Source organism: Brienomyrus brachyistius, chromosome 7, assembly GCF_023856365.1.
Source record: "Brienomyrus brachyistius isolate T26 chromosome 7, BBRACH_0.4, whole genome shotgun sequence".
Classification (NCBI taxonomy): domain Eukaryota; kingdom Metazoa; phylum Chordata; class Actinopteri; order Osteoglossiformes; family Mormyridae; genus Brienomyrus; species Brienomyrus brachyistius.
Genome location: NC_064539.1, coordinates 23,414,370 through 23,431,475, shown reverse-complemented (window position 1 = coordinate 23,431,475; position 17,106 = coordinate 23,414,370). Strand labels below are relative to the sequence as shown.

General features: G+C 51.0%; 1 protein-coding gene across 4 annotated transcripts in view; it reads left to right on the top strand.

Moving 5' to 3' along the window:
* Nucleotides 1-17,106, top strand: part of ttc28 (tetratricopeptide repeat domain 28) — a 117,808-nt gene that overhangs the window by 81,418 nt on the left and 19,284 nt on the right. For all 4 annotated transcript variants that reach the window (XM_049020765.1, XM_049020764.1, XM_049020767.1 and 1 more), the window contains 2 exons: nt 10,794-11,301; nt 14,561-15,902. In XM_049020765.1, coding sequence (XP_048876722.1) covers nt 10,794-11,301; nt 14,561-15,902 — 1,850 coding nt within the window. The remainder of the gene's footprint in view (nt 1-10,793; nt 11,302-14,560; nt 15,903-17,106) is intronic.

Sequence of the window (17,106 nt, the reverse complement as noted above, 5' to 3'; positions counted from 1 at the left end):
CTCCCTCTATCAGGTTCTCTCTACTTCTTTCTCCCCCACTCTGTCTCTTCCTGAGCCTCTATCCTTCACTCCACCTCTTTCTTTTCTGTTTCTCTGTCTCTCCACCTCTTCCCCATCTCCATGCCCCATTCTCTACCCCTCTCTCTCTCCCCATCTCTTGCTCCTCTGACATCAGAGGTTGTGGGTTTGCGCCTGTATAAACACCTCAGCTGCTGTCATCGCAGCTTGGAAACACATTCAGGCCGACACGACACACTCAGCCATGCGAGCTACGCTGGGAGAGCTTTTCCAAACTGTTTAGTGACCCAAGCAAGTCAGACAGACGTCTAATCGCAATACAGATTCAGCTGAAGGGACCCATCGGAGCAAACGGGCGCTCACAGTCATGCCAGGACGGGTGGGTGGCCGACTGCGCCCAAAGCCACACGACCAATAGGCTCGCATGCATTTACGCAACATAAAAACGGCAGCATTTCGGTTTCCTGGCGGTAGAATCCAACAGCATCAAAAGAAATGTTACATTCATGGATTTCTCACAGCAAATGTGCAGGCATATGCACGTTACTTCCCAGAAGCCTGCCTGTGTTTCTCCATCGGCCCATGAAGGTTACTCTGCTTGTCATCATTGAGCACACAGATGTCCATAAAGGTCGCGATGGAGGATGCAAAGCACAACAAAACGTAACCGGAGTTTCCCTGGTGGTGTGAGCACCCCTCGCTGCTGTGAATGGGAGCTGAGTGTTGATCAGGCGCACTGTTGCTTGGTAACTCTCAGATCAAGAAAGCGTTCCTGTCAGCTACAGTGAATTCTGTGTGTTTCATCACTGCGGTCCCAGGTTACGATTAAATTACCTTTCAGCGCACGGCAGAAGAAGCCGTCCGAAGTCTGTCAGGGGATTACGTGCCTTTAAAGGATTTTTTCCGTAGGCTGATAGCACAGTATTAAGTACTATCTTAGACTGGCTTAACTTGCACTGTCTTATTCCCCCGTTCAGGGGTCATTAAGGCTGGGCTGCTCTGACCGAATCCCCTGATAGATCCTCGTATCTCTCCTTCCAAATAGGTGTAGGTTGTCAGTTTTTTTTTTCCATGTTACGACAGCATCCTCCTGAACCACAGCTCTGTCTCCACCCCTCGACGCCAGGAAGCCGATTGGTGGTCGATGCCATTTCCCGGCCGCACTGAAGGAAGATGACGGGCGGCCCTAATGAACCAGCAGGGTGCGAGTGTTTGGAACTCATTTCCCGACGTGATTGAAGTTCACAGTGGGTAGCTTTTCATCAGCACGGGACACAGCGAAAGGCTTTCAGCATCCGACACGCTCTCGCTCGCGGAGTTGGGGATATGGCCGGGGGCGGGGCCCGGCGCGGCTGGCGAGGAACAAAGCCGCGTCGGAAGGTGTGCGGTTCTGGCTGATGCCGTCCGCGAAGAGCCATCGTGTGGAACAGGAACAAGGTTTGCGATAAAGTGATACCGACCCACACTGATCCCTCCCCTGCCTGTTATGTGCTCATGCTTCAGGAGCTGATTTGCCCTACTTGTATTGGGGAGGGGTGCCAAGTCCAGGACTCCTGGTGGGCTGGCAGGATCAGATTGCCCCCTTGTGTGGGTGCTGTGGTGGAGGATGACCTTCAGGTATGATTGCTGGTCATGGAGCTCCACTGCACTGGCGTTGTCCTTGAAATGCCCCTCCGTCTCTAAGAGGTCTAACCCTTAAAATCCCACATCGATCCCTATCAAGAACCATATCCTTGATATGCCTACTTTGTGGATTAATCTCATCAGAAGATTTCCCATGATTCCTCAGTGCTCAGCCTCTATGTAGTCTCATTCATGCCCCAAATCCCCGCTGTACCATAATAAACCATATCGGAGGCTTCTAATTTTGCCCCCTCAGGCGGCACCGGGCAGGGAGTCATTTTTTGCATTTTAGTCGTCACTCTGCGGAAGGCAGGTCCAGATTCCTGCCCGGGATTGTTGCCCTGGATCAGACGTGGAAACACGGCAGCAGATGTGGTCTGGCATGAGCCCCGTTCTGGCCCACGGTGCACGCCGCATCTCCATGCACGTGGTTAAATCCTCGGCTTTGCAGCCACCCCCCCCCCCCCCCCATGTGCAGCCCGGTGCCAATCCAAGCCTGGCAAGACCGACCCGATCGTTGTCTCTTCAACCCTGGAAGACCTATTCAGGATGCTGCCAACCATTGGCAACATGTGACACATGCAGTCACATGATTTTTGGTAAGAGAGGAGGAGGGGAGGGGTCAGGGATCGTCGATAGGGAATCCCCGCGTCCGGCATCAGGCGTCCGGATTTCACTGCTGATGTGCCGGCGGGTTCGAAGAGCCTGAATCTGGGTTGATTCCAACTGGTCCTTAGCCTGGGCTGCTGCAAATGCAAGTCATGTGATATGGGCCATGTCACGTGACATGGACTAGAATCGATTTTGCCAAGCTATAATTCCTGTCTGTCTCTCACCTGCTTCTGCTTGGACGTATCGGTTCTCAAAAGGCCCCAGAAGCAAAAAAAGTCGCTACTTGTACATCCCCCATGCTTCTCACCCAGATTTTCTCATCCCTGATCCGGTGCTTTATTGAAGACTTGGGACCTGATTACCATCTGGCTGGATTCAAGGAGCTAAGTCACAGGAGTACAGCAATCAGTATGGCTAGCTACTAGAAAGGCCTTGTTAGTGTTTCCCAAACAGAAAACCAGCACTGTTACAGCCAGTTATTCCCCTCCTCCAATCAGGCTCTCTTTGTGTGATGATGTCAGGGAATGTGCAGCATTCCTGACACAAATCCCTGCATGGCTGCCAGGTGCCCGTATCCTTACTATAGGCATATATCCTTCCCTGTGCCCCATTTCCATAAACAACCCCCCCCACACAGTTTCCTTGACCCAGCATGCTCCTGGTGGGTGTGTGTTTCCTAACGGGGACCAAAATTTGATAGCCCCCGTTGTCACGAGGACTGGGGGGAATTTATTTATTTTCATAGACTGATGGGAGCTCCTGTTGCCCCCTGCTGGTGAGCAATTGATTTCAATTGCCACCCTGTGTGTGGCACCCTGGCGAGGGGCAAGTACTCCAATCAGCCACGAAGCTCCTATCAGCCATTTGTGGGCCTGTCAATCAGGGCATATGCCAGCGCTAACAGCAGGAAACGAGGGCCTCCCACCTCCACCGATTCAAGAGCCCAATTTCGGATCCCTGCCACGTACATCTACCCTCTCTCCCCAAAAATGATACCCTCCCCGTCTTAACCGAATGTCGCTTGTTGTTACTTCAGCCTCAGGGACTGGAAATCGGAAGCAGGGTTAAGATTGTTGGGTGAAAACACCATTTGCCCTCTCTGATAGATCCTAGGTCTGATGCACATGGGGCAGTACGTGGTTCCACACGTCAGAGATCTGTGCCCGTATCCAAAGAGTCATGGGTTCAGATGCCTTGGCTGGTAGAATCCTCATATCACAGTTGGGTTCTTGACCGAAGGCCATTAACTCTAATTGCTCCTCACTACCTGACCCTATTCTCACTGGTATGTCGTGTTGGACAAAAGCATCTGCCAGACAAATGTAAAATGTGTAAAATGAGTTCCAGCCCAGCCTGACCTGTGTTCCAGTGGCCAGGCCAGAGCTATCAGATGGTCTTAATGTGCTGAGGGACAGCCCCCCTCCCCCCCCACCTTCACTCCCCCCTCCAAACGCTGATTGAACAGCAATTTGGATTCCCTTAGAATTCAGTCACTTGGCAATATCTAAATCTCCGTCACGTGAGATGTTAGGCCTGGACAGAATGCAAACCCCAAGCAGGAAGTGTTCTCGGGTCTCTAGAGTGCGTCCCTGGGGATTGTGGGAAATAGCCCCATCGATTCACCGAAGGTCATTCTAAGAAATCGTCCTGCCCACATTCTCCAGGGGATTTATTTCCTAACACCCTCTCGCCTACATGTATCATTGCTTGAATTGTGGCTGCAAATGGGTGGTATTGATGCTCAACGACTGGATTTTCTTAGTTTCAAAAAGCAGGGGCCCTGCACGGTCCTGGGGACCCCCGTTAAATGGGGATTATCCATTACACCTAGGCCCTTGTCAGTCTCTTATTATTATTGTGTTTGTGTGAGTGTGTTACTTATCAGTTTTATTTTAGAAACATATAGTTTGATAAAGTGAAATGATGAGTAGACAGCAGTAGCCTTGGCTGAGTGTCAGTTTTTATTGTGAAATATATCCTCAGAGGTTGCAGATTAAGTCCCGTCTGGCGAGAGTCTCTGAAAGAATGAGGCAGTAAAGCCTTTTATCATACTCGTGGCAACTGGTGGGAATGTTCACAACGTCCGTGGACAGCACTGTTGGGATGAAGTCAGCTGTGGATGAGCACCACCCCCCACCCGGCGCCTGTTTTTGCCAGCCGCAGCCTCACTGTGCGTCCGCTCTTAAGGTCATTTACTATTTACCCGGCGTCGCGTCTCGGTTTACAGACCTTAATGCCAAAGCTGCCTGCGGCCATGAAGTCCACGTTCTCTGAGGAAGCCTCTTCCTGTGTCTGTCACCAGCGAGCCCACAATGTCTCACATGTGTTTTTAAATGCATTGCAAAAAAGCTATTTATTATGATTCTTCCGCCTCCCACTCCTCGCACACACAAGCATAAATGCACACACACACACAAGCACAAAAGCACAAAAGAGCGCAGACACACAAGAAAAATACACACAAACACACACAAACAGACGAGTCCAAACACACACGACCGCAGGCAGACAACAAACATACACACAAATGCACACAAGTGTGAACACACATGAATGTAAACACACACATAGACACACACGTGCAGGCTTTGCTTTGAGTCACCTCAGAACCTCAGCCTGACCTCCCCTTAAATTCATTTCGTTCGTAAACTCGTTCTGCTCCTTTTATTTTCCGTTGCGAGAGAGTGGTGGGGGGGGGGGGGGGGGGGCGCTGGAGGCGGGTGTGCATTCATCACTGTCACCAGGGGGGGCTACTTTGGGACTGGTATGAAGAAACCCAGTCGAAACTAGGAGAACCCATGAATACCATAAGGTCTGAGAACCAGTGGCTGACTCTCCGGACCCGGAGTGGTGTGGAATGGGGGACACACCTCATGTGATTTTTCGGGGGAGAAAGTGTGTGTGGGGGTTTTCCTGAAGGACCTTGTACTTTTGGGACATTTCTGAGGAGATAGTGGTGAGAGCTCCGGTGTGATGCTGATTCCCATTGAGAATCAGTCAAGATGTGTTTTGGAGAGACTATCCAATAAGAGGAAAGGCTTCTCAACTGAAGTCTGGCTTTACACTGGATTTGTGGCTGCCTGTTCCCCCGAACGTGGAGTGAATCATTCTGTGCTTCCCGTTTAACCTGTGGTTCCGGGCTGATGGGGATCTGTGTCACCACTAGGCCACCTACTGGCAACTACTGGAAATGATGCTAGAATTCAGGAGACCCTGCGCGTTGGCATTAGACCGGAAATAATGACGACTGTCAGCAAAGCTGCCTCGCGATTTGCAGCCACCGGCGAACATGCTCCCTCTCGTCACAGCACTGTCCTCCCCGCTCTCCCTGACCTTTGGTGACGGCTGAGTAGCTGTCAGATGCATGGCGGATGCCGGTGAATGTGAACGGCGGTTTAAGCTACTCGTCTCTAGATGTAGGTCGCCGCATGGCCTCTCGCCGGTGACGCTTTTCGGTTGCAAGAGTGGGATCGATGGGCTTTGACGGCCTTTGTGTGGTGACAGACGAGGAACACGGCCCGGCGCAGCAATTCAAGCTTGTCGGGCACCAATCCACAGGCGAGCTAATTTCTGAGCATCGATCTGTCCGTTTGACGTGTCGGGAGTAATTATGAATCCAATTAGTTGTACGAGCGAGACGAATAGGTGCTCGTTAGTTAATGGACCCGTTCTGGTTCCTTACGCTGCATGGTTGTTAGACAGAAGCAGGCAGGAGGACTTGTCTTCAGCTTCAAGATATGAGGGTGGGGCAGCATCAGAGCCAACATGACAGGACCCAGGGGTGTGGGGGCAGTGCCACGCTGTGTGGACAGAAGAAGGAGCCAAACATGGTCCGGAGGGGCCCGCGATCAGCAATGAGGGGAGTGGGATGACCTTGAGGAGGAACAGCAGCAGAACGAACCAGTGGGCTCCCGAATAAAGCCAAGATGGATTATCGGTCCGGCTCTTGCAACGACTTCCGTCCTTCCGATGACTTTCCCACATATTTCTGATTGCACTGAATAATAAATAAGTCACACCTAAGTACATTAATAGCGGCCAACTTGTAAACACCCGTCTTAAAAGCAAGCAGCTAATTAACAGGGTTCTGGATTGATTAAAGAAAAGTGAGAGGTACATGACCCTGGACTACTACAGATTACGATGCAGTATAGACTTCACAGCGGCCACGCCCTCTTCACCCTCCACCAGGGATTTTTTTTTTTTGGGGGGGGGGTCATATTAAGGAACCTGTTAATGAAGCCATTCAGGTGATCTGCTTGGTCTGCAGGAAGTCTCTCCCCCTCGTCTCTCAAAGACAGCTTTCGCCGCCTTTCACAGCGATGATGTTTCTTTACTGTCAGGTTGCACCGAAGAGATTCCCTCCGTTGTACGCTGCCGAACCTTCAGCCTTGATCGGTTTCCTGTCTGCTCTGTGACTCCAAGGGCATCAGGAAATCGCCTGGCTTTTAGTGAGAATGGCTAAAGCTTGAGGAAGCATTTTTTTTTCCATCCTGGATGATAGACTGGTCTTCTGTAAAGTAGCAAATTGTGCAAATGAATTGTGCAGTTCTCTCCCATGGTTACCCTTGGCTCCGATTGTAAAATACACACTCTGACCTGGACTGTATGAGTCCTAGCAGGTAATAATGCTGCTTGAATCCTACTTGGCATGCCCAGGTTTCCCCTTGCAGAGTGTTCTAGCTTGAGGACATGGGAGACTGAAATATGAGAAGTGATGGATGGGGCCGGCTGATTGGTAAATGGGTTAAGTTAGGCCGTCACATGTAGTTCACTTCCATCCAATCAGAGGCGCATCCCCCCGGCAGACTTTCCTCCAGACCTGTCCTCCTTTTGTGGGCCTTCATATCGCCGAGAGCCTGCCTGGTGCTAATGGGATCAGCGGTGGTGTAAGTCCTGCATCACCTCCCTGAATAATTCCATTTTCACTCAGATCTACTCAAGAGCAGCAGGTTGCGCTGCCTACTTCAGCTGCTCGTCCCCTTTTCTGTGGTGCAGCATGACGTCCCGATTGGGGCTAAGCACACGGGTGAGCGCTTACATTGGCAGACAGCAGTGAAGGTTTCCAGAATCCTGATGTCCCAATCTGTCCTGTTAGGCTCTTGAGACGGGCTGGTTCTCTGACACCAGACCCAATCCAGGGGTAAGCTGTGCGCCTGCTTTGTTCTGGCGTGGCAGGGCAATCCTCTCTGCAGGTACCGTCTACCACATCCCATCATGCTTTGTGTGCCGCGTTACTTTTCTCCGGAGTGTGATCCTATCAGCCACGCCTCTCTAACCGCGAACTCAACTCCCCGGGAAGCCCGAAACCTTTTATCGCCACATAAATGGTGTCAGGAAGATCTACGGTGCGGTGGCATTATTTCCCCGTGATTGTGCCTCTAGAGCCAGTGGTACGAATTCGCCGTCTGATAAGCAGAGCGCAGGAAAACTGCAGCTGTCTCTGTCCTTATAGCGTGACCTTATCTGTTTACCGCTCTCAAGCTGTGTTATAGCAGCAACTTAATGGGGGAGTCGACTTTATATTTCTCTTTGTGATGCAGACCGTTGGGGGCTGGTACGGTGGCTCAGTGGGGAGCACTGTCGCCTCAGCGGTGGGGGCTCCTCCAACTGTGTTTGGAGTTTCCATGTCCTCCCCATGTCGTGCTTGTTTCCTCCTGGGGTCCAAAGACATACAGTTAGTAGCATTACTAAATCGCCCACAGCGTGTGTAGGTGTTTGCCTGCGATGGACTGGCAGCCCAGCCTCAGCCGTACGCCCTGTGACGTCTGGGACAGGCTCCAGCCTCTAGAACATTAGACACGGTCTCATTTCGCTCCTGTTCCTTAGTGGTTCTCCAAAAGGAAGCGTGGTACAAGTATTAGACGGTGTGAGTCCACAGCGATGCTCGGCAGCATCCCAGCTTCTCTGCGTGAGTCTCGCATCTCCCCCTTCCTGGTCATTATCCTGAGCTGGGCGGCTTCAGAACTTTTAAAACCTTCTCTCTCGTTCTCCATCGGTGTGCTCACCTTCCTTCCTTCACTCTCTCTATCTTTGTGTCCCTCTCTTCACTTCACCTAGGCGGAAGGTCTCTTTAAGTAGCTGCCGACGATCTCCAGAACCTGAGATTCACGAGAAGACAGTTTACTCGTCCTCAGAGCTGGCTAGCCATCTGAGGGAGGATGTGTGTACGCGGGAGCCTCAAAGCGGGATGTCTGTGATTAACCCCTCCCACTGACATTTGCTGTGGCACTAATATGTGCCTAACTTTATTGTTCCTCTCGTTCTCGCCTGTTGGTCGATCAGATTTTATTTGGCATTTCTGCCAGCGTGCTGTCACAAGGTATGAATCAAAACCACAACAACAGTGACAACAACCAGGAAATAACAACGTCAGCCTGTGGAAAGAACCAGAATGATTCCTCTTTGGATTCCGTATGACTTACAGGATGGTGTGAGCCTTCGCGTGTTTGCTGGCATTGCTATAAAAAAACACCTCTCCTTCCTGCAGCGTCTCCTCACCCCTGACTTCCTGCCCTCCTCTCAGTGTTTTACGAGTCCCACTGACTTTGACAGAGCGGGCGGAGGGGGGGGGGGGGGGGGGCGGTGGGGGTGTTAAACCTGCCTTTATCCAGTAGAAATCCACTCGAGTTTCCAAGGTAACGCATGCAAAGATTGGCACAGCAGGCTGTAGCTGTAGACAGGAACTTGCTGATGGGCCCGAGCCAGCTGGGGGGGGGGGGTGGGGGTGAGGCGGGGTTAGTGGTACGGATGCCGGTTAAGGTTAGTTAATTTGATTACCTGCCACAACATCATGCAGAACATGATTCAGCTAATATGTGATTGAAGGAAGACACAAGACGAAAGACGAAACGCCTTTAACGTTGTGTGAGCGCTGTTTCTCCGTCATGGAGCTTTTACAGACTGAAGGTGGCTGCTGGTCCAGTGGCACGAGGGAAGAAACGGCGGCACGTACCTCTATTAACATCTCCGCAAGCTCTCAGGCACGGTGACACTTTAAACGGAGGCTTCGGACTCCGCAGCCAGCAGCCTCTCATCGGATTAATCGGCTGCTGCTTCAAGTTTCCGAAAGCGTTTGAAGTGCCTTTGAAGACAACGGCTTCTAGACCAGCATTAATAGAAGCTGTTTTTTTTTTTGAGAAAGTTTACGATTTTTCTTGGAGGGGGAGGCTGAAATTTGCGGGTGGGAGAGTTGGGTGGGTATTGTTTTTGGGGTGATTTACTTGACTTAACCGAGTGTTTTGTTTATTTAGGTATTAGTAACCCCCGATGCCCGCGTCGATCCCGCTGCAGGCAGCAGTAATCACTGGGCCTCGTGTTTGTTTACATTTGACCCCCTCCCTGCATGGCACAAGTTTGTTTGGACTTTTTGTTTCCCACTGAATTGTTTTGTTTTGTAGGGAAGCTTTTCTGTTGATCCTATCTGTTCCTCGTCCATCGGAGGAGGGTCGCGTAACATTGAGCCAAACAGAAAAAATAACGAATTCCTAATTGGAGAGGTTAGGCCAGGGGATTGGCTTTGGAATCAAAGACCAGCGCGGAGGAATCAGTCGCACCACAGTGCTGTAGGATTATCACTGTTGTGTCTACAGCATACGGGCCTGGACTTTGTCCCAGATGCTGTTCGGGAAGGTCATGTACATTCTCCACGCCCTGTATGTTTATCGGAACTCAGGTGAGAACGATCTCAGTAAGCCTCTTCGGGGAACTGAGCTTTGGGGTGCCAAGGAACCCCCCTCCCCCCCACCAGAAATAAGCCTCATTCCACCTCAATTGGGAAGAGGTATCTCTCCCTCCTTCCACTGATTATAACTGGACTTACATCATGTGTACAGCCATTCGGATAAATCGGGTCCCCTGTTGGGACCGTGACGGAGTTCGGCGGCACCATGATAAGAGTAGAAATTAAAAAAAGAAAACAACATCAAAGCCAAGAGTTAGAATCTAATTACAAGGACATGGTGGCAGATAAGGATTCTTTCATGGGCCCCTGTGCTTGACTGCAAGTTTGCAATTCCGAGGTTTGACTCCCAGATCATGGGAAACGGGTATAGTTTGCAGTCCCCCCCTCCGCCAAGTGGATGCATAAATACCCTGATGGTGGGGGGGGGGGGGTGTGCATTTCCAGAGGTCCATCAATCTGCAGGTGACCATTTCCCTCCTCGTCTCATAAGATGCTCTCCGTGGGGAGCAGATCTCAGTGTATTCACAAGATGAGCCTCCTCCACGTGAAGTGGGGTGGGGGCCGTGGGGGGGGGGTGGTCAGGGCAGCTTCAAAAGGCTGTTTCAATTGAGCATCTCTCTCTTACAGCACACAATCAATTTAAATGATTCTGGTTTGATCATAAATTTAACTCCTGCAGGCATGGGCCCATTATAAAATTCCAGTTAAAACATGAAGGGCAGTCGGGACCCCTTTGTGCCAGTGGGTAATTTGTTCCAGGCAGCAACAGTCTTGAGGAACACAGGGTAGACAGGGAATGGCGGCAGGGCGGACCTGAGCTCAGGATGACGTGTGGCTTGCGTTTCTCCCTCCACAGGCGGCATCCTCGGCCCTCTGCAGCCTGGGCCACGTGTACACGGCCATCGGCGACTACCCCAACGCCCTGGCCAGCCACAAGCAGTGCGTCCTGTTAGCCAAGCAGTCCAAGGACCAGCTGTCTGAGGCCCGGGAGCTGGGCAATATGGGTGCCGTCTACATCGCCATGGGCGACTTTGACAACGCCGTGCAGTGCCACGAGCAGCACCTGGGCATCGCCAAGGCCCTGGGGGACCGACGAGAGGAGGCACGGGCCTACAGCAACCTGGGCAGCGCGCACCACTACCGGCGTAACTTCGACAAGGCCGTGTCGTACCACACGCGCGTGCAGGAGCTGGCACTGGAGCTGGGCGATCAGCCCATCGAGATGCGAGCCTACGCCGGACTGGGCCATGCCGCCCGCTGCATGCAAGACCTGGACCGTGCCCGGCAGTACCACAAGCAGCAGCTGACCATTGCTGAGGGTCTCAAGGACCGGGCGGCTGAGGGCAGGGCCTCCTCCAATCTGGGTAAGCTTGGAGAGCAAAGGGGTGACAGTGAACAGCACACCTTAGCCGAGTTAAATGAAATACTAAAGATGGACAGTCGGCCCATGAACCTTGGTGTTTTCTGATCTTGGATTGGGGCGGAGCCTGCTCTTAGATATGGGCGGAGCCTGCTCTTAGGTGGGAGTGGAGCCAGTTCCTAGGTTGGGGCGGAGCCAGCTTTTAGGTAGGGTGGAGTTTGGTTTGTAGGGGCGGGGCCTGCACTTAGGCAGGGTTAGGCTGCCCAGATGTTCAGTATTATGCCGACCAGTCCTGTTTCTCTTGATGTCCGCAAAGTCTGGGCAGACACTCACTTATCCTCCTTTTCACCATCAGTATAATTTGTAAGAGATATCATACAGACACTTACTTAAATAAATAATTAATTCCCATTACTAATTACAAAGTTTTTGCTGAAAAAAATTGTCCAGTTGCAGTTACATCAGCAAATAAATGAACACTTTGGCTCTTGCAGCTAGAGGGGCTGTCATTGCTGCTAGACTTATCTGGGGACATACACCCCCCCTCCCCCCCCGTGCACCCTAGGTACGGGTGGTGCATTAGCATATGCTAACATGAAGCACGTGGAATGGAATGGAACGTATTTGCATATGATAACGTGTTATAGAATAAAAAGCAAGAAGTCCTATGTTAAACTAGCAATAAGCATAAAATAGAATGTATAAAAATGTGGTAGCATGTTATAGATTATGAAGAAGGACGTTTTAGTTAACTAGCATTAAACATATTTAACGGAACATATTAACACAAAGTATGAGCATGATATAGAATCTGAAAATAAATGCATTAGCATATACTAGCATACAGCACACTTGCATATAACAGTATTAAACATGCATTCATCCATTCACTTGTCCCAATCAACGTAATAGGAGTATTAAACATATATTTGAGAATATATTAGCATAAAATAGCATATAACACAGGGTTTAAAGCATCTTAAGCTTCGTTATATAATATGTCTAATGCAAGCATATCGCTATTAGATACTCTAGCTAATTAATGTTTCAGCCGTCCAAGTTGGTTGGCACGTTCGATCTCCTCCCCTGCCCTTCTCACAGCAAGCGCACAGCCTGGAAACTCCATCCGTCACGTCGGCCTGTCAGCAGGTTTGTTTTACGGCGAGCTGACAGCCTCCGAGGGCGGCACACGCGACGTGAGCATGAACAGTGGTGCTGAAGAGAGAGTCACCCCAGCGCGGTGTAGGATAGCCACAACATCCCTTCGCCTTAAAAGTCATATTTGCAAGTTCCAGGCTATCATAGCAGGTCTTAATTACCAGAGACTCATAAGTGTTCTTGCCATCCCTGACCACAAAGTAACACGACTGTTCGTATCAGACTTCAAATTTGCCTGAGAAGCACTTTTCTGTCCTCTCAGGAAAATAAAGGTGCAATTCTGTACATTAGGCTCTGAAATGTCTGGTGCCTTTTGAGAAGAGACATAACGGGGAGGCTGCTGGAAGGTTTACTATCTCAGAAACCCTCTCCAGGATCTTTGTATTGCCCTGACTTTATCAGAGAATTGTGTGGACCCTGCAGTGTAGCAAGTTCACTGGCCCTTCTTTTTTTTCCATTGGGCCTTCTGTCTAGCACCCCCCACAGGCAGCTGCTGGAAATGCGACCTGCTGCACAGAATCTCACAGGCACTTCCTCCTGGCAGTGGGCGCGCGGCCCTAAGGCGATCCCTCTCTTGACCTTACTACAGTACATTACATTATTCAGCTGCCAAGGCCCCAGCATATTTGCCAAGCACATGCCTTAGTGACTTATACAGCTTATAAAATTTACGTAGCCACTTATCTCACTGAAGCAGTTAAGTCCAAGTATTCCACTCAGGGGTCCAGCAGCCGGATACCATTTGCTCAACAAAAAAATCCTGTATTCAACTCTGCATTAGTTGAGGCATTAATCCAAAGAAGAGCTCACAATTGTGGAATCCGAAGGCATGCAATGGACAAATCAGGCGGGGGGAAGGGGGGTTGTTGTCTCCATAGTTCCCATCAGCCCCCAAGAGCCCCCTTAGACTTCTTCCACAAGCTGTTCACCTGGCTAACACCATGACTGACACCATACATCTGGAGCCATCCAGCTGGCCAGGCCCCACCTTGCTCTCCCTGTCCCCAAACACCCCCCCCCCCCCACACCCCCACACAGTCAGTATGTGTTTTCTCAAACACCGAATAACCCCTGAAACCAGTTTTCTTGGCCCAGGGGCTTCTGGGTAGCGGAGCACATTTTGGTCTTGGAGACCCTATAATAAACACATGCCACCATTTACCAGTAACCCCCCCCCCCCTTCCCCCACACATACATACGCTCCAAAGCCAACCCTCATGTCTTATTTTCCGCTCAGCCCAGCGCTTTCCTGATCCCCGGCACGCCACTCGGGAAGTTTGGGAGAAAGGGGGCCGATTTGCCTGGGCTAAAAGCAAACAAGCCCGACGGAGGCAATGAGAGCCTCAGTCACTCGCCGCTCCCCTCCAAACCGCTTTCCATTGTAAGTGTTCATTAGTCCCTGCCCAACACCCCCCCACCCCTGCTTCTCTGGCGTGTCCCACATCCTCTACCCCCCCTGCCCCCCCCCCCCCCACAAAGGAAATGGAGTGGACTGGAGTTATGAGCACAATAATTTCTTTATGGAAAGCCGAGTGACAGTCGAGAGGAGAGAGGAGGTCGCGGGTGATCCCGACGGAGCTCAGAGGGAGACGCGCTCTTTCGTTCTCCTCGGCGAGGTACCGGCCTGCTTCCGAAGGCTTTCAAGTTCCGCAGAGAGAGGAATTAGGACTGCACCATGCTATGCTTGTTCTTGCATTTCGCGTATACAATATTCCATCTATTCTCCAGTCTTTCTTCCTCCCTCCTTTCTCATGCCACCATTGAGAGCCTCCTGCTTGCTCAGCGAACTTCCTCCGAGGTCCTTAGTAGCTCCTTCCACTTTCCCTTTATTAACTGTTGTGAGGCAAAGTGTTTACGAGCGTTTTTTTTGGTGCAGCAATAACCATTTAAAGGGATTTGAAGCATCCTACTGTAAAATGCCTCTGACTGCTGTTCCTTGTGATGGCTCTATGGTTTTGCTGATGATCAGCAGATGGTTGGAGTAACTGGTTCTGTCAGACAGGTTTTGAATGGCTGCCAGAGAAACACCATAAGTGTAATAGGCTGCTCACTCGTGCGACTGGGTACCAGGTTAGTGTGTGCTGACTGCTGCTCTACCCTTGCAGGTATTATCTACCAGATGAAGGGGGACTATGACGCTGCACTGAAGCTCCACAAAGCCCACCTGGCCATTGCCCAGGAGCTGAACGACTATGCAGCGCAGGGCCGGGCTTACGGCAACATGGGCAATGCTTATAATGCGCTGGGTGCCTTCGACCAAGCCGTGCGCTACCACAGGCAGGAGCTGCAGATCTCCATGGAGGTCAACGACCGCGCCTCGCAAGCCTCCACTCACGGGAACTTGGCTGTGGCCTACCAGTCCCTGGGTGCGCACGACCGTGCCCTGCAGCACTACCAGAACCACCTGAACATCGCCCGCGAGCTGCGGGATGTTCAGAGCGAGGCCCGGGCCCTGGGAAACTTGGGAAACTTCCACTGTTCCCGTGGCGAGTTCCCACAGGCCATACCCTACTACGAGCAGTATCTGCACCTCTCTGCAGATCTCCAGGACATGGAGAATGAGGGGAAGGTGTGCCACAATCTGGGCTATGCCCACTACTGCCTGGGAAACTTCCAGGAGGCCGTGAAGTACTACGAGCAAGATTTGGCTCTGGCTAAGGACCTACATGACAAGCTGAGCCAGGCCAAGGCCTACTGTAACCTGGGGCTGGCCTTCAAGGCGCTGGGTGACTTCGGCAAGGCGGAGGAGTGCCAAAAATACTTGCTATCCCTGGCACAGTCACTGGACAACTCGCAGGCACGCTTCCGGGCCCTCGGCAACTTGGGCGACATCTTTGTATGCAAGAAAGATGTGCCTGGTGCCATTCGCTTCTATGAGCAGCAGCTGGCTCTGGCTCACCAAGTCGGAGAGCGAAAGATGGAGGCCAGTGCCTATGGGGCCCTGGGTGCCAGCCACCGGCTGCTGCCCAAGCACGACAAGGCTCTGGGATACCACACTCAGGAGCTGGAGGTCTATCAGGAGCTTGGGGACATCCAGGGTGAGTGCCAGGCTCACGGGCACCTCGCAGCTGTCTATATGTCCTTGGGAAAGTACACAATGGCCTTCAAGTGCTACGAGGAGCAGCTAGAGTTGGCTCAGAAGCTGAGGGATCCCAGCGTAGAGGCACGGGTCTACGGCAACATGGGCATCACCAAGATGAACATGAGCGCTGTGGAGGACGCTATCGGCTTCTTTGAGCAGCAGCTGGCCCTGCTGCAGCAGCTGAGCGGCAACGAGGCCCTGCTGGACCGTGGCCGCGGCTACGGAAACCTGGGAGACTGCTACGAGGCACTGGGTGACTACGAGGAGGCCATCAAGTACTATGACCAATACCTGTCTGTAGCTCAGAGCCTGAATCGCATGCAAGATCAGGAGAAGGCCTACCGCGGCCTAGGGAATGGACACAGGTGGGTGATGGCCGATCTCTTTGCATGTGAGCCAGAGTATATGGACAACTCACAGTAGAGGTCGACCGATATGGGTTTTGATAGGTTTTTCAATAGCCGATTCCGATATTTAGGAGTCAGGGCTAGCTGTTGGCCAATATATGCTGGCGATTTTTTTTGGCCGATAATTGGACGTTTTCCCCTCTATTTGGATGGTAAAATATCTAATAATAATAGTTGATACACAAAATTTCTCAACTTAGCATTTATTGAATACTGACTTGTGTAAATTTAAATATAAACTTAAATAACAAAAATGCAATACAGCTTGTAAACAATAACTTAAATAGCAGCTCTGTGTCTCAGAGGACGATGCTGTCTGTGAATTGGGGAGAGTAACAACTCTCACGCACGCTGCAGTGTTTGAGAGAGCTGCCTTCTCCGCCCCGCACACACAGAGTGAAACTCACCTACCAAGAAAAAAAAACGGAACTGACAACATCGGGCTGATATAGTAATAATTAAAATTTTAACAATTAAAGTGGTTTTTGACAATTAAAAACCGTGTGTGAGCCCACCAACAAGTGCACGAAACCAACTCTGTCAGAATCAATGATCCTTAACGTTGCCTGTAAGCTACAGTTGGTTGAAGGTTCATTATCACTACGGCAGTTCCCGACAGCCTAATTCGTGTTCTCTTTCAAAAACGCTCGCGTTTTCTTTTAAAGCAACATTTCATAGCAGACCAGTTAAATAAATAGGTATTTGAAGGATCAGAATTTAAGCCCTTACTGTTTTCTCCCAGGACTCTTTCAAAACTTCTGGCTGGGGTCCTGCACAAGGCAGCATGGGTCACGAATTCCACAACAATAATAACACTGGGCTGCCCGCAAACGTGCCTGTCTGTAAATCGGCATACTACACTCAGATATTGGCCGATACCATACATTAAAAAATGCCTAATATCGGCCTGATATATCAGCCGGCCAATATATCGGTCGACCTCTAACTCACAGTCTTTCAGCTCGGAGGTAGCTTATACCCCCAATATGTAGCTGTCAGCATCAGGTCAGGGTTGTTTTAGTCGAATCTGAGGTCTGTCAGTGGTTGGAAAGATGGAGAGGATGTCCAAGCAGCATTAGCCAAGCGTAGGCTCGTTTTTTTTGCCAAGTATGTGGCTACGGTGTGATTATGAGATCCTGTCACACAAGGCTGCAGGCACGCC